General features: G+C 54.3%; 1 protein-coding gene and 1 long non-coding RNA gene across 3 annotated transcripts in view; one reads left to right on the forward strand and one right to left on the reverse strand.

Moving 5' to 3' along the window:
• Positions 1-235: 235 nt before the first annotated feature.
• LOC117639792 lies at positions 236-1,292 on the reverse strand. Its single transcript, XR_004587385.1, has 2 exons — positions 723-1,292; positions 236-631 (listed from the first exon to the last, which is right to left on the reverse strand). It is a non-coding gene; the product is annotated as an uncharacterized LOC117639792 (long non-coding RNA).
• Positions 1,293-11,110: 9,818 nt separating this feature from the next.
• The window catches only part of LOC117642163, a 51,364-nt gene continuing 39,253 nt past the window's right edge, over positions 11,111-23,221 (forward strand). For both annotated transcript variants that reach the window (XM_034380066.1, XM_034380076.1), the window contains exon 1: positions 11,111-11,398. In XM_034380066.1, coding sequence (XP_034235957.1) covers positions 11,269-11,398 — 130 coding nt within the window. In that variant the 5' untranslated portion in view covers positions 11,111-11,268. The remainder of the gene's footprint in view (positions 11,399-23,221) is intronic.

The following is a 23,221-nucleotide window of genomic DNA, read 5'->3' on the forward strand; positions in this document are numbered from 1 at the left end:
GCTACATTTCAGGACGTCTCTTTCGGGAGCACTTCGGGACGTCGGAAACGGTAGGTCTGTGAGAGGTCTTTCGGAGGTCCCCCACCACCCGTCGCAGCGCCCTGCGGCCATGTAGTTCCGAAGGTGACCGTTAGAGCGCGCACCTGTGTCGTAGTCCGATGGCCTGCCGCTAGGGTGCGCCACTGTTCCGGATATGAATGTGAATGCGTATAGGAATGTGAATATGACACAGATAAACTGTTAGGAAAAATGTATTTATTCACTGACCTTTTTAAATTAAAAATCAAACGATAGGACTTGTCACGAACAACAGAAAATATGGAGACAAAAATGGTGGACAGGACTCAAAAACAAAATATTTAAAAGAGGAATCTCAGTTGGACTGAAAAGAAAATACAGCAACCATAACTGTAACACCCCTTGATAAAAAATAAGCCAAAATGACTGAAAGAAATTCAATTAGCACTGATTCCAAGGTGTCATGCTTACTTTGCTCTGTGGCAGGAAATTCACTTAATTTGACACTGAAGCACAGGAGTCAGTTCTTGTTCCACATGTAATTGCATAGTGGTGCAGGTTATCGTTCCAGAATCTTGGGCAACTCCAGTGGGTCAAGGTTTCCGCAAAGAGCCTATTTCTCAAGCATAAAATCAGATGACGAACAAAATAAACACTTTGACAATAAGAGTATCAAAGTAACAGAATATTGTAGGTTAACTTACACCGGCACTTTCTGATTTGGATTGAAACACGAAATAAGCCTGCACCAGGCTTTGAAGTATTCTTCTTATTGGTGCACCTGAGAACTGAACATCTTCGTGCGTAGTTTCTTTTCTTTGGAGAAATGAATTTACTATAGTTAACAGAAAAATAAATAGAAGTAAGGATCCGACGCCACAAGCACAGTGCGCGCCAAAGTGCGCCGACTGTCATCTGCACAACAGGTGAGCATCGCGTGGGCCCGAGGCGCGCTCTAGCGGACACACTCGGAACTACATGGCCGCAGGACGCTGCGACGGGTGTGGTGGGGGACCTCCCAAAGACCTCACATAGACCTACCGTTTCGGACGTCCCGAAGTGCTCCAAGAACCGACCTGGAACCGACTACTTTGGGACGAGCGACCAGGGCGCGCTCTGGCGGCGAACTCTGGCACCACACACTAGGTCCCCGCGCGACGTACGAGAGAGCTTCATTTGTAGTACGTTTAGGGAGGTCCCGAAGAGCTCCCAAAACCGACTTCTTCGGGACGTCCGAAAGACGTCGGATTCCAGACATGTACTAGTTTTGTTTACGGGGCAGGGCCGCACTGACGGTCTCTGACCCACTTTGGGGCAAAGACGTGTTTTATCGTTCTGCTGGGACGTGTACACTGTGCGCCACACTACCGCTGCGGCCGGCCATGCCATCAGACAATGTTGCGATGTGCCGGACTGCAGCCTCGTCATCAATCTGCGCCACTCCGCCACTCTTTTTCCTCCGCAGTCATCTCGGCAAATCGCGTGCGGGCTGTGTGTGTGTGTGTGCGCGCGTCTGTGTGTGTGTGTGTGTGTGTGTGTGTGTGTGTGCGTGTGTGTTGTGCGGGTGTTTGTGTGTGTGTGTGTGTGTGTGTGTGTGTGTGGTGTGTGTGTGTGTGTGTTGTGAGTGCGTGTGTGCGCCTGGCGATACTGTGTTCAGGCGCGGACATAACTCTGGACACTTTTTGAGCTCCATAAGCCGCAAATGGCCGTCGGACCTAACAACACATGATCCGGCCAATGGATTGCTCTCAGTAGTAAGAAACCCCCAAGGTTACGCACCACCATCATCATCTCTTCGATTTGCCCACTTGCGTAACCAGGTTGGGTTACGGACAATGGTCAAGATGACCTGAGGAGTCCAAGATGGTGTTGGATGACGTAGGTGCCAACCAGGTTGAGTTACGCACAACGGGCAAGATGACCTGAGGTCTTCAAGATGGAGTTGGATGACGTAGGTGGTTACTTACTACTGCCCTCTAAACCAGGAATACTTTCCGTAGAATCATGTGATTGGAAGCATATTTTAAGGACCAGCTCAAAACGTCTGTAGACCTCTGTCCGGTGAAATGAGTGTCCTGGCCCCCAGGAGCGTACCACCGTGTCGAATTAAACGATCCGCAGAAGGACTGCCGCTCGCTGCCGGGAGGAGGGAAGGCGCGTCTCAAGGGCTCTCCAGGAGGGCTGAAGGCTCGGCTAAAAGCCGCTTAAAGAAACGGATGCCGCCGTAAGCACCGTGCTCCTGGTCCTGCCGGCCCTGCCGGTCGTGCTCTCACGTGCGCGGAGCAAGCTTTACGTCCCGCGGAGATAAAAGTGCAGCAGCTCTTTGTAAGGGAGTTGGGGAAAAAAAGTGCAACCCAAGTTTATTCTTCCCTTTGTTTTACTCCCGTCTCATCATCGTTGCACTTTGTTTGGTTTTTACTTGTGGGCCCGCGCGCTTGCCAGCCGCCATAACAACAGCAGCTGCAGCGGAAGCTTAATTCTAGTTTGTTCTCACCTTGGGGCCGCCACTCGGCGCCACCCCGCCCGCTCGCCAGTCTGATTACATTCATGTGTGTGTCTCCCCCTCGTTTACAGCCAGAATTATACGCGGGGATTTATGCAATTAACGTTAATGTGTTTAGACGCGAAAGGCGATATTTTGCCGATTTTCCCGCAGCGCGCTCGGCGTGCGCTTTATAACCCGGTTGTCAACGCGTTGCGCACGGGGCGCTGCAAGCAGGGCAATTTACGCACCCCGCCTTTTTAAGTAGGGAGGCGAGTTTTCCTGGGAATTGTGAGGCAAGTGCCGAGGTGTAGAAAGGCTAGTGCCGAGGTGTAGCGAGGCTAGTGCCGAGGTGTAGCGAGGCTAGTGCCGAGGTGTAGCGAGGCTAGTGCCGAGGTGTAGCGAGGCTAGTGCCGAGGTGTAGCGAGGCTAGTGCCGATGTGTAGCGAGGCTAGTGCCGAGGTGTAGCGAGGCTAGTGCCGAGGTGTAGCGAGGCTAGTGCCGAGGTGTAGCGAGGCTAGTGCCGAGGTGTAGCGAGGCTAGTGCCGATGTGTAGCGAGGCCAGTGCCGAGGCGTGGCGATTTTGTCATCAAGTAACAACCAAAACTATTTTCTCGGTGAAGGATGAACGCACACTGAGCCCTATTACACACAACACCCGTATAGTACGACTGCCAGAATAGGGCTGCCCGCCACCGTGGCTGTGGCTGTGGGGTGCGTCGAGCCCAGCCGAGCCCAGGCCGCCGCGGCAGAAGTATGTCTGACTGGCGCCAGCTTATCGAAGCAGGGCAGGGCACGTTTCAATCTTAGCTAAGTGGTGATCTGTATTCACTCCGCCTCGCCGGCCGGGCCCCGCCACCCCTCGCTGCCCGCGCATCCGGCTGCCCCCTCCCCCTTTTCCTTCCTTACCTCTGTTTTCACCACGCTTTTCTCGGCTGTCAATCTGCGAGAAATTCAATTAGGGTGGGGCATTCCTGTCAGACGCCGAATTCCCTATTAGCAGCAAGCACCGTCCATCTTAATCGTGCGGATCGCTCAAACCCAATTTCCTGGCTACGCTATTCGCAGTGCGCTACGCTTCTGAGCGTGGCCTTCTCTGCGAGAGTAGCCGGTTCAGTTAGTGACTCTTTTTTTTTCTCTCGTTTCTTTTCGCTGCGCTGATTGGCGGCGGTGCGTCACTTTACGCGGCGCTGCAGGCCGTGCAGGCCCTGCACTGCGAGCGTTGAATGGCCCGATGATCCACGACGGGCGCGTCTGAGCACGTTTCGGTCCGTAACGAGTCGCTTTGTCCAGGCGGCCCTGGGCGGCCCGCTCCAGCCGAGCCCTGCCGGCGCCGCTCTCCGTCCTCCGGCTCATTTCCATGCGTTTCTCCACTAACCTCGCCCACGCCTTTTCTCGTTCTCTTTTCGTCCGCCCTCCGACAGCTTCCTGTATCCCTTTCTGCAGTCGCGTGTCCCAGCCATACCCGCACTCCGCACTCGTCTCCTTTTTTCCGCGACGGAATCGCTGCCGCCCTTCTCCAGCTGTCGCCCTGCAGCCACCCTGCTGCGGAATCTTTGCCGCTCGCTGGAGGCATTTTCGTTGCGGTTCCGCGAGGAGGGAGGCGGGGGACGGGCCCGCACGGGCCGCAACAAGTGAAAATAACCGTAAGTGAACAATCCGATTGGAATGCCGGGCCGGACTGTGAGTGGGACATTTGCGCATAATGCAAGAGGCCCAGGCGGGGAGGGGGAGGAGGAGACATGTATCTCTTCACAGGCTGTTAAACTCCAGCTTACTCATTTGCGAGCAAGTTTGCGGGGGGCAACTTCATCACCCTAGCCGGGGCATGCCTTCTCTGTCTGGCCCTTGCTTTGCGCCGCTACGCGCCGCTTCGCGCGCTGCTCCGTGCCTCGTCACTCACGAGCTGGCAAATGCTTTATGTTGTAAAAGTGACTGCGCTCTATATTTCGCGGGCCCTAAATTTGCATGCCAAGTGGGTGCGTGCTCTTAAAGCCCGCGCGCATCTTCGCGGTGCTGTACCGCCACCGCCCCAAGCGAGCCGGGTTCCCAACAGCCTTCTTTCTGACTCTTTCACTCCCCTGCCTGGGTGAGGCGCCCATGGGCGACCAATGGTCCGTCCATACTGCAACCTTAGACACCCATGGTGAATCCATTGGTGCCTATGGTCGTGAAGGGGTGACCATGGTCGATCCGTGGACAGGCCATGGACAATCCATGGTTGGCCCATGGGTCATCCATTACAAATGGACAACCAATGGTCATCCTCAGACGGTCCATGGACGGCCAATTGACAATGACTTCCTCGTGCATCTAAGTCTCCAAGTAATTTTCACAAAGTCCTTTTAACTTTTGAGCCGTTAGTCCGAAACAAAATCTGAATTTAGAATTGAGTGAAGCGCGAAAAGTTCATGTAGAGCCCACCATGTTATTCTGACTTGGAAAGACTGCTTAATAGTGGGAGGACTTTGCCAGAGCAATATGCAGCCAGTGTGGACCCTCCATGGGCCGTCCATGGGCCGTCCATGGACTGTCCATAGATATCCGCTTTCAATTTCCCATGGACCGCCCATGGATCGCCCATGGGCGCCTCACCCAGGGGAGTGCCCCATGAGAGCGAGTGAGGTAGAAAGTCTGAGGTCGCTCCGCTCACGCTTGTGTACGACAATGCGAACCTTCCAAATATCTTACGCCTCGCAAAGAAAAGTAGCTTCACTGTCCTTCAAAGTGTGGTACAGACTACAAATAATGTGCGGCAGGCCCAAAACTGTGTTAACCGGAATATACCACACGTCGAAATGCGGTCAATACCCCTTAGAATCAGTGGTCGGTACAGTACCACATAAAAACCATGGCAAACCATACCTCATAAAAGGGTGGTCTTGACCACTCAATACATAAGGTAACGGCTAAATTATACACTGTTAAAAAAATTTACTGAAAATTCATAATTTTTTGTAAGAAGTCGATTTACTTACATTCAGTCTGAATTTTCATACCAAAACTTTCATACTTCGCGGTCTGAAAGTTTCAGACGACGTTAGTCTGAATTTTCAGATCAACATGTTGTATGAAAAATGATACCAGTCGGTCTATTTTATCAGACTAAGTTGTACGAAGACATTGAACAGTCGCACTAAAAAATGCCACTCTGTAGAGTAGAACACGAATCGGCGAACTTTTGCCATCGGTTTATCGTAGACGCTCAGCGGATCGTCTTGACTCAAAAATTAGGTACACGGCAGTAGACTCCTACTTGCAAAGGAAGTGAAGAGGCTAGAGGTGACTGCTGAAATGCGAGGGAGAGCGGCCTTAGCCCAACCACGCGCCGACCCGTGGCCATGCGCGAGAGTGAAATTGTATTCTTTGTTATTTAGCTTATACTGCACTTATTAACCTGAATCTTGCTTTGGTGCGCTCATGCCCTTTCAGACAATCACTTGGAATAAGTTTGTAACAAAATATTCGCAATTTCGCCTTCAAGTGGCAATTTTAGCTCCAAGAGATCATCCATGCGACACTAGCGCCACCTAGCGGATAGAGCAATAAGTGTCCATTTCGGAGCTCTGAAACATTCTCTATGCTTTTACGACACTAAACGTAAATATTATTTGAAATACAACAGTAGTATTGATAAAAGTTCTGAGAAAATCGAAAAATGTACAAAGGGGACGGGGTTTTTTCACTCGTTTTTCGATTTCACAAGTATGAATTTAGTTTTCGGACGACAATGTACAAAACTTGATAGCCATCGCTCTAAATATTCAGACTTGCTAGTCTAAATTCAAATTTCAGACAACAGGTCAAACTTTTCAGACAGTTGGTCTTAATATTCGTACCATTTAATGAATTTACGATTCAGACCACCAAGTAAGACGAAATCAGTCTGAATTTTCATATTTTTTTTAACAGTGTAGACTTGTATACACCACTATTCTGAAAGGGCGTGATTCTTGCCACATTAGTACGTGCTTGAGTACGTGGGCTAGAATGAGGTAACCACATTTTAGGTCTCATTTAGCCAAATGAGATTAATTCACCACACTTTCGATTTGAGTCTTGTCACAACAACTAATTCTAAACATAAATGCGTGTAACAATTCGCAACTTAAGAACTATTTCTTCGTATAACGATCTAAACAGTTCGCACTATGCACATGGCCAAAATCATTCAGAAGTGTTGGAGCGTGCATGTGACGTCTGTGTCGAACGGAGCGCCGGAAAGTTGACGGGGTTCGACCACACCACCGCGAGCGGCAATAGTTCGACCGTTTGCAGCCGTTTTCCTAACGGCGCCCAGGAGGTAGGCAGCGCGCTGCAGTAACGTGTCGCGCGGGTCTGCCTACCCAGACTTCGCAGGCGCTCCCGCGCGGCCGCCTGCAGCATCGACATTGCCCTCAACCCCACTTCAAGTTTTTTTTCTCGATCGTTTGTCACCACACACACGCACACACATACACACAAAACCACACACTCTCACAAGCGCGCGCGCGCGCGCAACACACACACACACACACACATGCCAAATAAAACCAACATCCACTGTTGCACGCGCGATACGTCTGGCTCCTCCGGCCGCCACCACACACTGAATAATTGGAGCGAGTGCAGGCCTGCCTCGTCTTTTTTCGACAACTGTTACACGTGTAATTAACTTGCGAGGCTGGCCGGACCGCCGACCACCGCACGCAGCAGACTGATTTCCGAGAGAGCCGTTTTCGTCGCGCCCTGTCTCCCTCGCACTCATGGGGCGCTCCGTGCAGGGGCGACAGAGACAGAGCGACGAAAACGACTCTCCGAATGAGTCTGCAGGCCGGAAGCGTCCGGTCGGACGTGTGGCGAGGCGAGGCGCGGCAGTTCGATCACGGGGATGAAGGCACAACGAGACACACCGCGCATGGCGGGGCTGCGGCGGCCACAGCGAGGACCTTCACAAACGCCATTAACCAGAGCACTGGTAAAACTAAAGCGTAGTATTACCCACTGTTTTCAAGCGTAATCAGTTTACGCTTGAACTCAAGCGTAACAGGCTCATCCGCCAAGATTCCCCCTATCTAAATGCATGGGGGAATTTCTAGCCTATGCTTGATTTTAAGCGTAACGTCTTCAAGCGTAACTTTATGCTTGACTCAAGCATAGAGTTACGCTTTAGTTTTACCAGTGAGGCGGTTATCGCTCGCGGCAGTTTTATTTCATTCAGTGTTTGCCGCGGGACTCAAACACCACACGCGCTCGCACACGCGGCGGCCCGCTGGGGGCAGCACTAACCCCAACGGGAAATCCAAACACACATACATACAGAAACAGAGAGAGAGGAAGAGAGAGAGAGAGAGAGAGAGAGAGAGAGAGAGAGAGAGAGAGAGAGAGAGAGAGAGAGAGAGAGAGAGAGAGAGAGAGAGAGAGAGAGAGAGAGAGAGAGAGAGAGAGAGAGAGAGAGAGAGGTTTACATCCGCCCTGATACCTGCAGCGGTGCTGGCCGCACGATCGGCGCTGCATTACGAGTGACTGGTCCTCCATTGCGTCCAATCGCACCGCGCTCGTACCGGGCTGGCCGGCCTCCGCGTTTCGCGCGCTTCAAATGCCATTCGTCAGATATTCTGCAATTCGGAGGTAAAGCGAAGGACCACTGGAATTTCCCCCGGGCAAATCCAATTTTCCTGGAACAGACCCTCTTTTTTTAAAAAAAGTGGCCATTTGAAATGAACAAAAAACAAAGCGATTCACATAAGGAATGATTTTGACAGCAACAAAATCAGAAATTTTTCCTTTATTTCGTCGCAGGCTGCGAAGAAGTTCTTAGCTGCTAAAAAGGAGTTCTTCATACGCAAGAGTTCTCCGTAACTGTCACGAACGTTCTCCATAGGCGCAATGTACATCTTTTGCAGGTGGTGGTTTGTTATTTGTATGCAATGAACGTTCGTTTTTTTTTAGCAGGAAATAAACTGATTAAGTGTGGAATATTTTTGTGGTTTGTTTTCTTCTGGTTCTTTCACCTTTTAACCGAGAAAGGCGGAAGTCTACTCTGCCCTGCGCGCGATTCGGCGCAGTACCTTTTGTGATTTCGTCCAGCGCGCGGAAGGCCAGTCGTACAAAGCGTTCTAATGAAGATTCCTCTGACGAGCCGGGCGGCGCGGGCGGCGCGGACTAGCCAGGCCCGGAGAAACAGGTGGGTCTAGCAAAAACAGCAGCAAGCAATTCGGGAGGCGGTCCGAGGGGTGAAGGACGGCGAGAAGGAAGGAGAGGGAGGGGAGAGAGGGGAGGGTCTATAGACAGGACACGTTCTCGCATTTGGCTTGAATGTCACGTTATGAACTTTGTTCTGCTCACACTTGTTTTATTCAAAATGTCAGCCTTTTCCCGCTTTCTCCCCTCAGCGAACGACACTCCAGACGCTGGCCGTGCCCCCCACCCCCGCGGCCGTTTCCCTCAAGGAAAAAAAGGAAGGGGGTCTTATTTTTTATCCCACCGTCGGCTAGCGCGGCTAGCGCCTCGCCAAATGAAAATAACCACGGCGGCGACTGTCAGGAAATCGGGGCGCGCTGCGCTGCCTGCGGGAAGAAGGAGAGAGGACACGGGGTAACGCTCGCGGAACTCCAGGGGTGGAGCTTTGGTGTGTGCATCGGGCACACTGAAAGTGGCAGGCCCAGCCGCGTCGGTGTGAGCTCGGCGTCGGTGTGCGCCCGTCTGTGTGACTGTGTGTGTGTCTAGGAGCATCCCAGGTACTCGGCAAGCACCACCCTCCAATATGTATGCCCTGAAAGTTGGCGGTCGGTATTGTTACTGAGAAGACGTGTGCCGAATACTAGTGCGAGGACCCCCTCTGCCTCCATCCTTCCCCCTCCCCCCCCCCCTTCTTTCCTCGACTGCCTCGCCTTTCCCACTCTACTACGTTCCTGGCGGCGATAGCCTGGGAAGGCAGTGCCGGCCCCACACCCACCCCCACACACACTACACACACACACACACACACACGCGCGCACACACACACACACACACACACACACACACCTTCACACACACAAACACGCGGTCACTTCCTTTGCGCAGTCTCAGAAAACGATAAATTAGCGGCGCGATATCCATTGCGGTACGCGTCCCGGAATTGTAGCGGCGGCAGCCGGAAAGTGTGGACGTGGTTCACCGCGCTGCCACGCCCGCGCGAATTTCGTTAGACTGTTGGAAAAGTGGCATGACGTGTTGTTTTTGTTGTTTTGAGTACCTGTCTTTTCCGGCAAGCGGGACGGTAGACGCCCACGCGCGTCCCGGCCGCGCACCTGCATGCTACTGTACTTCAAGCGGGCCACTGTGAAAAAAAGGAGTGAAAAAAATGGTTAAGAAATAAAAACGATGGCTGTAAAACATCGTGTCGGCGAGAGAGGACGTAGGAGTGCGCTTTGATGAGTTGACCCAGACTGTGACGCGGCGCATCAAGGTCATTGAGAATTCACCGAGGGATGAACCCGCTGACACAACAGGAAAAAAGATCGGGAGGGGTAGATGACAGCGCGGTCGGAGGCGGAGCGCGGCGCGGTGCGGCGCAGCCTTGCGGCGTAAGGCCTTGATTTGCTTGTGGGAATAAGAGGCGCCCTTACACCTCCCCCAATTCATGCCTCTCAGGATTGCCCTCTGTGCGCCTCCCCTGCTCTCTGCTTTTTTCTCTTTTTTTTCTCTCGCCGCGAGACGCAGCGGAAAAATCCCGTGCAAAAGAAAATATCTCGGGATTTGTGAAGCAGGATCCCCGAGTAACCCACTTTATTTCGCTACTAGATTTCACACTTTCTGAAAAGAGCGGCACGGCGCGGCATTTCTTTTTATGTAGCTTGAGGACGTTTTTATATTCGCCGAAACGAAATGCGATTCTCCCAATTACCTTCAGGCTCGCAAAACGCTTTTTTTACATTCCAATTATCCGGAATGCACGGTTTTCCGAACGCTTTAAACACGCGCTGGGTGGAACTTCCCCGGTCTTTTCTGTCCGAAGTAATGCAGGCAAAACGGTGCGACCCGCCGGGCCACCGGGACGGCCCTCCCCGGCCCTGGCGCGGCCCGGACCGCCCGAATTTGCCCTCTTTTGCCCTCCATATGGTGCGGGCTGGCGGCCGCACTCATGGAACAGCAACACAGTGAGGGGGCCGCGCCGGCCGTGCTCCCTCCCCGGCCACCGCGATGCTCGCCGCCCCTCCCCCTCATACACTCCGTGCTGCAGTTGCAGTCGCCGAGCAGCGGTGCCTTCTTCTTTCGGCTCCCGTATTGACGTTCCGAACGACGGCGCCGAAGCGATGGCGGAAACAGCCGAAGCCCGAAATAAACCCGACCCTCGGAGCTCGGAATTCAAATGCGGAGCCTCAGTCGAGTTCGTGGCGTCGTGGCGAGAGGTTGGGCCCTGGCTCCGAGGCGGAGGGCCGGGGGGCGGGCGCAACCGACCCGACCCGAACGCCGGCCGAGCAGAGCCGAGGGCAGCCGAGCCGTGCCGAGCGCGCTCCGAAGCGGGGTGCGCCGCCTCGGCCCCCCCTACTTCACCTCTCTCCGCGACGCTCCGAGCGCGCTCCGGGGTAGGGGCCTCGGGCCGGGCCTCGGCCACTTCGGCACTCGACAGTCGGCGGACGTCACGCTTCGGCACGGCAGCAGGCGGCGCCAGTGCGCCGAGCGGCGTCGGCGTCTCTGCGAAGCAGTGCGGAGCAGTGCGGAGCAGTGCGCACCAAACGCAACAACTTGCCGCCAAGCGCCGCCGAGCGCTGCGAAGCAGGCGCCAAGCGCGCCGTCTGTGAATGTGTTGTGCTGTGCAGTGCGTGCCCCATCGAACAGTGTACACGATTTTAGTGCGACCACGAAGACGCCGCCGCGGTGCTGTCCGCCTCGCCGCAGAGGCACGCAGTGCACGCAGTCAGCTGTTGCCAGGTTGGTAATCCTCCCGGCTGCACCCGACCGCCGAATGTCCGCCCGGCAAAGTCAAGCCGGCGTACCTCTGCCTGCCTGCGGCTGGGCCTGCGGCTGGCTGGGCTTGGGCTGCTCGCCGGTCGACACAATGCCCCGGCGCCCGGCCGCGCCGCAGCGCACCGCGCGCACAGCGCCGAGCCGTCACGGCGGATCCCCGCCTGCGGTTTTGCGGTCCGTAATGAAAAGAGCAGGAACAACCGGGAACCGGGCCGAGGCGAAGCCAGTGCGCTGTGATTCACGCCGCGAGCGACTCCTGGGGGAAGTCCTGGGGGAAGTCCCGCAGGGAAGTCCCAGCGGCGTGCCGCAACGAGGACCGACAGCACCATATGGCGGTGACGTCCGCGGCGAGGCCGCGTTAGACTGACGCCGGTCAGATTGCCAGCGCCTGATGTGACCCACATTTGACTCTTTCCGCGCGAGACGCTCCGCGGCTCTCCGCGGCTCTCGCGGCCCGCGCGTACTCCTCAGCCATTCAGAGACACATTCCTGGCCGACCGCCAAGGCGCACCAAGGCAGCCTGCCGCTTTGTTGTGCACGTGTCCGTCAAGGCGCTCTCAAAATCAAGGGCACACCCGTCTTCTGTTCTGGCGCCCTTCCTCGAGCCCCTCCTCCGCCCCGCCAAAAATATTTCTTGAAAAATGGGGGGCTTTTGTTTAGAGCGATAAGAGTGTCCGTGGGTGAGGAGTGTGTTCCCGTGTAACCTGGACCGCTGCCCCTGTTTAGCTGAAACCTCTATTGATCTTTCCTTTGTCTGGAAGTTCAAGGCTGGTCTTGGCACGCCTCGCGACGCTCCGTACACTGTCTCCCGCTTCGCTCTTTCTTGCCAAAGTTGCCAAGGACGACGTTCATTCGCGGGGCCTGCCCAGCCTGCCCGACTTGCCCATCGGTTCCGACACTTGTAAGCCTCTGTGAGTGCTCGCTGAAACGCTCAGAGCAGCCCCCTCCCTCCCCCTCCCAGGGCAGCCCCTCCCCCCGCCAGCCGGGGTGGGCTGAGGAGGACTTGCAGGGTATAATAGAACTTTGTATCGTTATCGTTTCTCGTTCGATAACTGTGACAGCGTCTCATCATCTCGGGGAGAGCCCCGCCGGGGGTCGGAAGGCACGGCCTGGGCGGCTCGGCAGGGCTCGGCTCGGCACGGCCGGGGCCGCCAACCCCTCAGCCTGCCTCGCATATTACACCCCTCTCTCTCAATCTCGCTGCGACTGAGCCGTGAGTCGGCCATGTGTACTTTGTGGACTGACTTTGCTTGCGCTGTTGGGGGGGCGGCAGGACTGCCATCGGTGACTCCACACTGTTAAAAATTTTGCAATATACCTGCAGGAAACTCATAAGGACTAAATATAGTTGTAATTTTCTAAAGATTGGAGTCAAATTTATTCCCTATGAGTTCCCTGGTGTTGGTGGGTTCCCACGGAGAAAACGCGATATTGACTATAAGAACGAGCACGGATTCGAAGGGGAAAACGGACGGTAGCTTTAGAGTCGTGGCGTTTGGGGCTAGAATTGGGATTTCAGTTCCAGGAACAAGTGTCAAGTAATGACAATTACAGCAGGAACAACGCGTACAGTCAATAAGCGGGACAAAATTTTGAATGAAACGAAGTCAGAGAAAATTCTGGGAATTTCCAAGACTGTTTCTGTCGGTGCAGAACCACGGTGACGTAACGGCCGCGAATCATTGCGTGGGTTTGCCTCCTTCATTCCTTCACTTCGCGGACAAGACGCGAAGACCTGAATGGCGCGCGAACAAGAACAAGTTGACTGCTTTTCACTGCCTTCTGCCGTTCCCATCCTATCTAGACGTCGCTAGGGCCACGCCTTTGTTTGCAGTCTTTTGTCTGAATCTTTACCGATCGATGCAATCCATCCCTTTTGCTGCTGTCTGCCATCGATCCCAGAGCTGCCAACCAGGAACAACAAAAAAAGGATACCAAAACTCGCAACTGAAACTTTTAAAGAGTTCGTACTTTTTTTTGTAAACGGTGACAAAGTACAGTGAGCGTAATGTAAGATTGCAAGCTATTTCGACTGCTTAACAAAGAAATGAGTTTCTTAAGTTTTGAAGTACTTTGTTAACTTTTCTCTAGTCAATATGTTCTGTTAAAAAAAAACACTTTAAAGCCTAAATTTTGTTTTTAAATGTTTAGAGGGGTTATTTTTTAAACAATTTAAACATCCAAACTTCATTACTTGTACATCACTTTTCAACATTTTAACTCTTTTGACTCTTCAAAAAGAAAGCGAGCGGTGCGAAACCAGCGCGTGCTTCGGCCTCGGCCACCCAGATGACGGCAGACGGAGGCGTCGCTTCGCCAGCCCCTTCTTCGGAAATGAGCCGACGAACCCCCAAACAGCCAATATCGAAGTGTAGTGGCAGGGGAATTTGTTGCGCGCGTTCCGCCCCGTCTCGCCAACTAGGGACGGAAAAAAGAGGGGGCCGAGGGAAAGAAATGATTATGCGATTCCCGCGCACTTAAATGGGATACAGCGCCGGGGTGCGGGGGAGGGGTGGACAAAAAAAGGGTCGAGACGGGAAAAAAAATTGGCGTGAGCCCCCGAAGAGTTTTCGCAGACTCTCTATGAAGGCTATGAACTTGTTGGAAGTATTAATGGGAAGTTAGGGATATCGGGTTTAATGGAGCGAAACAAACAGGGTCGCAAGGGGCCGCGCAGAACGCCCCGCCAGAATGGGGTGGGGAAAGGGGGCATTCGCTCGCTGTGCTTTCACCAAGGCACGTACAAATGCCGTAAATGAAATCGCTAGCTCCGAGGAAAACGACAAATAATCATGAATCAAGGAGGCAAGAGGACCAGAAGGAGTAAATAAGACAAGCTGCAGCCTACGGCAAAAGCCTACCCGTAATGCGCGCAAACGAAGCGAAATCTTCCGATGTGGCCCCAGGAACGCGTTCTCTGTGTTGCTGCCCTTTTCTCTCTTTCTTTGTGTTGCCGTTGTTTTCTCGGTTTCCTCTCTGTCTTAGTTCTGCCTGCCGTACCCCAACCCCCTGTGGCCAGTTAATGTTGTAGACGTGTAAGTAAGTGTAGCCGCGGCGGGAGGCGGGGCGGGGTTGGGCAGGCGGAAGGGTGGAAGGGGCGCGCAGGACCCCCCATCGCCGCTAAAAAGGGGAAATGTAAAAGTGCCGGGGACCCCCTCTAGTGATCCTTTTAGACGCGATAACCGGCGAGGCGAGCGCCGCCCGTCCCGCCGTAACGCAGTCCCAGGCAGTCCCAGGCAGTCCCGCCCCAAACAGCCGATAACTACCCCTTCCCCGCCGCAGCCCTCGCTCTCCACCACCAAAATTGCAATTTGCGCCCAAACGCGACCCCGCGGAAAACAAAAATAAAATCAGCGTGTTCACATTGTTCGAAAAACCTCACACAGGCAGCCGTCAGGCATGGTGCGAGAAGATAAAAAATGAACTATGAAACAAGAAAAATTCCAAGGGAACATCGCTCACGCGTGAACTCAACGCCAGCCGACAAAACTTGTTTCGTTTCGTTTAATTCCTGCGTTGTTGTGTTATTTCACGTAGTGTGATAGGCGTGCCCTCCCCCTCATCCCTCCCCCCCCCCCCTCTCTCTCTCTCTCTCTCTCTCTCTCTCTCTCTCTCTCTCTCTCTCTCCCACTCTTCCTCCCTCTCACGCTCACGTCTCTTTCCGCTCTGGATTGCGCACCCCCTTCACGACGGAGTGTAATGAAATTTTCGCGGGCGGAAATAGGAAAATAAGGGCACATAAAAAAGAGGCGCGCAGAACACAAGAGGGCGTATAGTACACGCCTCTCGCGCCTTCTCTCTCTCTCTCTCTCTCTCTCTCTCTCTCTCTCTCTCTCTCTCTCTCTCTCTCTCTCTCCCTTGCGAGGCGCCTTAGAAAAGGGCCCCAGATTTTGACGCACTCCAGCGCGCGTGAGCCTGTTGTCTCCAAGACGCAGTTCCGCGCCGCTTATTTCAGGAGTCCGTAACTTAACACAAGACAAAGGGAACGTAAAAAACGCAACAAGGGCCAGGTGAAGTTCCGCATTGGACAAAAGCAAGAAAAGTGATTTTCAAAACGAAAGGCAAGAGTCACACGGCCACAAAATTCAATGTGTCAGATAACGTGAAAGGGACGCGCCTTTGAACTCAGTTAAGGGTCTCGGGGTGCGTTCCAAAGCGCGTTCCGAAGTGGCGCTGGCGGCGGTCGAATCCGGTCTGTGTGCAGAGGGCAGGGCGGCAGGGCACTGTCTAATCTAGAGCCCCAACAAGTGGGCGTGGCCGGCGAGGTCTTGGACTCCCCGCCGCCGGCCGCTTTGGCCGCTTCAGCTTCCACCCTTACAGAAATGGATTTGTGGAAGGTGGTCGATAAGTGGTACTGCGGACCACTTTTTCGCCCCTTTTCATACCCCTTTTGACCAAAATCACCCACTGCGACCCTCTTCGTTCATTTGAACCCCTTCGTGACCCCGTTTTCTCCTCTCAAAGAGACGAGGGGCCCTTTTCAGTACCCCCTTTTTGCTGCTCAAGCTCAGGGGGTCCTCCAACGGACGTGGACCCCTTTTCTTCACGCGAAGGGGGTCCAAAAAGGGGTGCCTTTGACGCGATGCAGAACGGCGCAGGTGATGACTCTCCATGCACGCCACCAAGTTGCTATTCAGAGGAGTGACGGTCACGATGTCGCGGCTTTCCAAGTCCTGCAAAGTCCTGGTTTCTATGAGAGGATGGCGTTCTATAATTAGAATCTGGTTCTAGCCTCAGGTCTATCGTAAATTTTCATATTCGCGCGAATTATTGTTTCTGTAACTGGAGAAAGAAACCGCGGACCTGGACCTGGGGAAAGGAAGGGGGGGGGGGAGCGATGTCGCAATACTCTTCTTTTTTCGTTTTCGGATACGCGCCCGGCAAGGAAAACAAGCCTGGCAAGTCCAGACTTGTAGAAGCATATGGGCGGCGCGCGGACCCTCTGACAGGAGAAGCGCTATGGCTCAGGTGTAAAGTGGAGGTCTCATAACAGAAAGGTCCGAGGATCGAATCCCGACTACAGCGTCGCTTCGCCTACGCGGAGCATGCCCCACACACACTTTTGGCACTTTCTTTGGAACCCACCTCAGACCCCCTTTTGGACCCCTTTCTCGCGGTTAAAAGGGTGTGTGCGGCTAGACACCTTTTAGTGGTGCATCTAGGAGGTACCGTGAGAACCCCTTTTTTGACACACTTTATCACCCACTTTTAGCACCCAACAACGACGTGATCCATTTCTGTAAGGGCAGCACCCCTTCGACCACCCCGCCGACCGCCGGGCCGCCAAGCCGCCGCCACTGCAGACTGGGAATCCTTTGCGTCGCTCTGTCTCTCTCGCACTCGTGCGGCGTCCCGTATACCCACACGGAAAATAGACGTCTATAGATTAAGCTAGACCGTCTAGATGTGGTCTTCAAAAGTCTATCTACGTCTATAGACAAATTTAGACAATCTATAGATGATCTTTAGTGTCTATAGACATCTATGGACTGAAGTAGACGGTCTATAAATGATCTAACGCGCCTCTAATCCGTCTATGTCTAACTATAGATGCAACTGTAGACGTCTATAGATGATCTTTCTTGTCGAAGTTCATCTAAGGACTCATAGGACAGATCTACCTGATATCTAGCAAAGGTCTATCTGCAGATGTCCACACGGTAGATTTCATGTAGACAGCTAAGGTCGTTTAAACTTGGACGTCTAAAAATATATCACATGTAGACTATCTATAGATGCACAATGATAGACTTTATGCAGACGCCACATAGATTAATTTCCGTCCCAACTTCTCAGGTCAGCCTATAGCGTAATGGGTGAGATCTTGGTCTTCAAAGTAGAAAGATGTCTTTCTACTCTTTAGATAAGGTACTAGACGGATAAGCTTCTCCTAACTGCCACGAGAGCGCGCCACGCGCAAAGCACGTCTGCCCGCTCGCGGTGACGACTCCGTGAGCCAGTTCTCTTATAGTCTCTACGCCGTTCTCCTTTCATTTGAAGAGTCCTCTTACTACATTCGCGTTTGAGGCGTGAGGACCTTACAATTTTTAGGATGTGGCAAGGGCTGGTAGTGCCGTACCGGTAGCATTCCCTTGCTCGGCCCACTGAATCCTCACATCAGGTACGAACTGCCCTATTCGATCTAGATGCTACTACCTTCCCAAGCGGGAACCCAACTCGCGTTTTGACCGTTGATACCTTCGTTGTGCGCTACTTGGTACGCAGGGGCTATTCTGAGTCCGTCGATTCTAAATCTATCTGCAGACGTCTACTAGAGGAAAAGTAATAGACGTCTAATAGACGTCGCAAATTCGACCATTAGATTATGTGTAGATGATCTACATGTAGATGTCAAAAGACCTCTATTAGACTCATTTCCATCTACAAATAGACGTCTAATATACGTCTTTTAGACGTCTATTTTCCGTGTGGGATAGCTGCGAGAGAGACAGCGCGACGAAAACGACTCTCGGTCTGCTGCTGCTGCTCGCGACCCACTCCAGCCACTCCGGCTCCGGGGCTCGAGATTTACCGACAAACTGGCCAACTCTTTCTTTGTGGGGCTGATTGCCTCCGATGCCGCCCCTTCCATTTGTCTGTGCGATTCGCCACACGGCTGCTTTCGGAGGCCCCTTTGGTGGTGACCAACCAGGCCCAGGGTCGCAAAAAAATGACCAAAAAGTCGCAAAAAGGAGTCTCGGCAATAGCACTCAAAACGCCTTTACGAACTAAGCAATAAATAAGGCAACTTCGTCGCGTGAAAATCAATAAAAATAAATGTAGAATTGAGGTTTATTTTTCACATTTGTGTTCAATGTAAATTTTTGGTACAAAGTCATAATGCCACGCATAATTTAGCGCATATTTTTGTATCAATTCACAACTACGAAATTCCACAGGAAGGTTCGCGTGCTATTCTGTGCACTGCTAATCCAAGTGTGGACCAAGTCCACGCTAAATAGCGTGGACCACGGTGGTCCACGCTAGGAAACGTGGACCACGAATGGTCCACGCTAGGAAACGTGGACCACGAATGGTCCACGCTATGAAGCGTGGACCAAGCCGTGGTCCACGCTAGAAAACGTGGACCGAGCTGTGGTCCACGCTTCACAGCGTTGAACTTCTCATACACTGTAAAAAATTCCGTACTTTTGTACGGAAATGGTACAGAAAAATATAGTACGGAGGTACGGAGAAAAGTACGGAACGTTCCGTACTTGCTCCATATGAACCCATGTAAATGGGTACGGAAAATAGGTACGGAACGTTCCGTAGTTGGCAAGTACGGACGGTCCAGGCAAATTATTGACCAGACATGTTCCGTACTTTTTCCATACTTTTTTCTCACAGTGTAGGCCAATCACACTTCCAAGTGTGGACCATCCGTGGTCCACGCTTCCTAGCATGGACCATTCGTGGTCCACGTTTCCTAGCGTGGACCATTCGTGGTCCACGTTTCCTAGCGTGGACCACCGTGGTCCACGCTCTTTAGCGTGGACTTGGTCCACACTTGGATTAGCAGTGTGTACAAAACAGATGAACAGGTGCAAAATTATTATTCCAAGACTACACATACAAAACAGTACTTTAGTATTAACTGTGCATGCGTATGTTTAACAGCTAAGCAAAGCAGGGTCATAGACCGTGTGGAAATACCTACCGTCGAACACACTCCCATGTACACACTCATCCAACTTGATGTGTGTGAGTGTGTGTGTGTGTGTGTGTGTGTGTGTGTGTGTGTGTGTGTGTGAGTGAGTGAGTGAGTGAGTGAGCGAGAGAGTTGATCGTGTGCGGGCGTTGTCCAGGAAAAAGTCCTCTCCATTATTGATCAGCAGAACTCCCACAGGCGATGACCGCGCGACGCGAGCCTATTTTTTGTCCGCGGCATGAAACGTTAACGAGTCTCGGTGGTGTCGCCCCGCCGCGCGCGGTGTCGCGGGGCTAATGATGCGACCTGGCGTTGCGGCACCTCGATGCCCGTCGATGCCCGCGGTGGGAGTGAGGAAGAGAACGACAGTCCGGATCCAGACTGCCGCTGCACTTTTCCTAGGGTGTCGCACACAAACACACGTACATGTACACACAATCTCTCTCTCTCTCTCTCTCTCTCTCTCTCTCTCTCTCTCTCTCTCTCTCTCTCTCTCTCTCTCTCTCTCACTCACTCTCTTTCCATCCCCCCCCTCTCTCTCTCTCTCTCCTCTCTCCCCCTCTCTCTCTCTCTCTTCTCTCTCTCTCTCTCTCTCTCTCTCTCCTCTCTCTCTCTCTCTCTCTCACGCTCACTCACTCTCTTTCCATCCCCCCCCTCTCTCTCTCTCTCTCTCCTCTCTCCCCCCCTCTCTCTCTCTTCCTCTCTCTCTCTCTCTCTCTCCTCTCTCTCTCTCTCTCTCTCTCACACACACACACACACGTGTGAGGTCGCGCCTTGCAGCAAGCCCCGCAGCGCGGACGCCGCCTCGCCAGCGCCGCGTCTCCTCAAAGGCGACCGTGTGAAAGGAGCGCTGAACCGGAGCGGGCTGGTTAGTTATAGCCTGCCCGCCTGTGTGTGCTCTCGGCGATTGACATTTGCAAAGGAAAGTATCGCATCGACTCTCGCTCGCGGGGCGCAAGTGTGTGTGTGACTCGGTGTGTGTGTGTGTTGGACGAGTGCGTGGCCCTGTGTGCGCGCGTGTGTGTGTGTGTGTGTGTGTAGGTGGTGTGTGTGTGTGTGTGGTGTGTGTGTGTGTGTGTGTGTGTGTGTGTGTGTGTGTGTGTGTGCGTGTGTCGGTGTGTGTCGGTGTGTGTCGGTGTGCGTGTCGTCCGACTGTTCCAAACCCTTTTGATGTGTTGGCCGAGTTAACTTCTTCGGGCGGCACGCCTCGCCTCGGCAAAGTCAGTCAGGCAGCCAGGCAGGAGCATCACGGTCTGGGCGGTGGTGCACTGGCAAGAGCGCGCCCTGGCCGCGTCCGCACCACCACCACACTGTGGACCGCGGGTCCTCATCCTCGCCGTGTCCTGGCGGTCGCGTCGTTCCGCGCACGAGAAAACTTTGGCGGTTTTCAAAGTTTGAAGCAGCACACGACATGTTGATGAATGCGGCGCTCTGTCCGTCCGTCTGTCTGTCTGTCCGGCCGTCTGCTAGTTTGTTAGTAAACCGCGCGACAACGGGGTGACACGTGCGCGGCACTCATTAGCATGTGCTTATACTCGCGCGTGCCGGAACGTCGCGGTGCAGCGCTGCAGGCGGGGCGGTGGAGGGGAAAGGGGGGGGGGGGGGGGTGAAATGTCGTCACGTGGGGGCGGACTAGCGCAGTGCCATGGCGGAGCACTGCATTGGCACAGCCAGCCGGCAAAGCCCGCTGCCCCCGCGCCGTTTTTTTATGCCCTCGAAACAAAACGCGGTGGTGGCAGCTCGGCAGCACGGCTGTCGGCATACAGGACGCGAGCCGCTCGTTCCGGACGCGGTTTGCCCTCAGGACTCAACACAAAAGCCAATTCTTGAACCAAGCTACGTATACTACACTTAACGCGAGTTTACTTGAATCAAGAAAACTTAACTTACTGCAAGTCACTTTTCCTTGGTTCAAGGGACAGCTTTTCAGAGTGAACTCGCGGTTGACGCTGAGGTTATTGAGCCTCAGCTCATCATGCCGTGGGTCCGGCTGTCCGATGGTCGCGGGGCAGCACTTCCCTCGTCGGCGTGCTCCCCGCCGGGCGGCTCTGCTTTTGGCAGCGAGCGGACGAGCGCCGCTCATTTGGCCCAGTAGCGCCCAGCGCGCCCAGCTAGCTAGGCCTTGCTGGTTTTAACTGTCCGAACGTTTCCCGCGCGCGCAGCGGTTCATGTGTGTGTGTGAGTGTGTGCGCGCGCAAGCCCGCGCTCAACTGGCTAAATATAGTGGTGCGCAGTGCTGCTGCCGCTCGAATCGCGGTGCCCGCTTTACGACAGCGTAGTAAACCACACACACACACATACACACACACACACACACACACACACAGAGCGCGGCCGCCATCATGCACACGCACACACACCTAGGCGGCGTCCTTTTCATATCCACTGCACCGCCGTGGCTGTTTCTGATGGCGTCGTCGGGGCTAATTCAACTGCACGACCGCCGCCGCTACAACGGCCGCGGCGCCGTCGTCCTTCGCCGCCTGCGAGGGCCGGGGTGGGCAGTCCCGCCGAGCAGGGCTGTGCTGCGTGGTGGCCTATCCCGGACTTCGAAGGCGCTGGCTTGATTTTCTCTCTCTCTCTCTCTCTCACGGTAAAAACGGCACCTGGTTATCCCAGGAGCCCTATGGCGAAGACATAGGCGATTTCCAGGAGGTTCCTGGGAAAACCAGGAACCGTTTTTACCGTGCTCTCTCTCTCTCTCTCTCTCTCTCTCTCTCTCTCTCTCTCTCTCTTCTCTCTCTTCTCTATCTCTGCTCTCTCTCTCTCTCTCTCTCTCTCTCTCTCTTACTCTCGCTCTCGCTCTCTCTCTCTCTCTCTTTCTCTCTCTCTCTCTCTCTCTCTCTCTCGCTTCCGCGTCGTGGTCCTGATGTTCCTCGGCGCCCCCAACCTGTCCGCCGCTCCGCTAGCAGGACGCCAGGACGCGCAAAGCCCCGCGAAGCTTCGGCCAATTTGGCGGCGCGGCTGATGAATATATTCATTCCTCGGGGCAGACCGAGCTGGCAGGCAGGCAGACCACGCTCTAATGCGGTTTTATGCTTCCACTGGGCCACCCCCGACCTCCCCCAATCGCCACGCTGTCGTCTCTCAGGCAGGCAGGCGGTAAGGCAGGCTGGCAGGCGGGCAGGCAGGCAGGCGGGCAGGCAGGCGGGCAGGCAGGCAGGCAGGCAGGCAGGCAGGCAGGCAGGCAGGCGGTAAGGCTGGCAGGCAGGCAGGCAGGCGGGCAGGCAGGCGGGCAGGCAGGCGGGCAGGCAGGCGGGCAGGCAGGCAGACAGGCAGGCAGGCAGGCAGGCGGTAAAGCAGGCAGGCACGAGGCTGGGGCTCAGCATGGACAGCAGCCAGATCCCCGTGCGAACGTTGACTGGCCGTCGCCACCGCCGAGCGCGCCGCGCCGAGCCATTCCGAAGAGTCGGTCCATCGCTGCGTCTCTCTCGCTCCCCTCACGGACCGCACCATCAGTGCGACAGAGGACGACGCTTCAGGATGACTGTGGTCTGGCCGAGGCACACCTTTGTGGCAATTAAAGCGCGATCGGCGCGGCCGAAAGGCACCGCCCTTTCAGGCGCCGATCCAGGAGGGGGACAAAATTATGATTGACCCCCTCTTGGCTTCTAGATAGCGCGATACACTGGCATAACCACACTTTGCCCCTCCCTGGCCGGCTCTGGATCCGCCACTGCTCTCGTGCAGCTTCGTCCAGTGGGCTAGGAAACCGGCACCGGCGGCCAAAACCGGCCAAAACTTTAGACATGTATTGAGCTTCAGAGTAGCTGAACAGGACTCGAACCGAACGTGAGGCCCCACCAATGGATTCCTCGTTCAGAGAGCAACCCATTGGTGGGGTCATACGCTCGGTTCGAGGCCTGTTTAGCGACTCTGGAGCTCAAAAAAAGTGTCTAGAGTTTTGTCCACCTCCACGGTCCTCTGGCCCACTGTTCCCCGGGGACCCGGCCGGGTGCTCATCAGCCCCAGCCTCACCTCTCGCGCTAGTTTGCCAGTGGCGGCCCGACACTGGCGGGTCGAGGTGCGACTTGCAGTGCGGCGGCCCGCTCCCGATATTGCTTTCGGTTGAATATTCATCACGCCGACCCGACCAGCCCAGCCATGGGCCCCAGGGCGGCCGCATGCAACTTGGC

Source organism: Thrips palmi, unplaced genomic scaffold, assembly GCF_012932325.1.
Source record: "Thrips palmi isolate BJ-2018 unplaced genomic scaffold, TpBJ-2018v1 HiC_scaffold_1, whole genome shotgun sequence".
Lineage (NCBI taxonomy): Eukaryota > Metazoa > Arthropoda > Insecta > Thysanoptera > Thripidae > Thrips > Thrips palmi.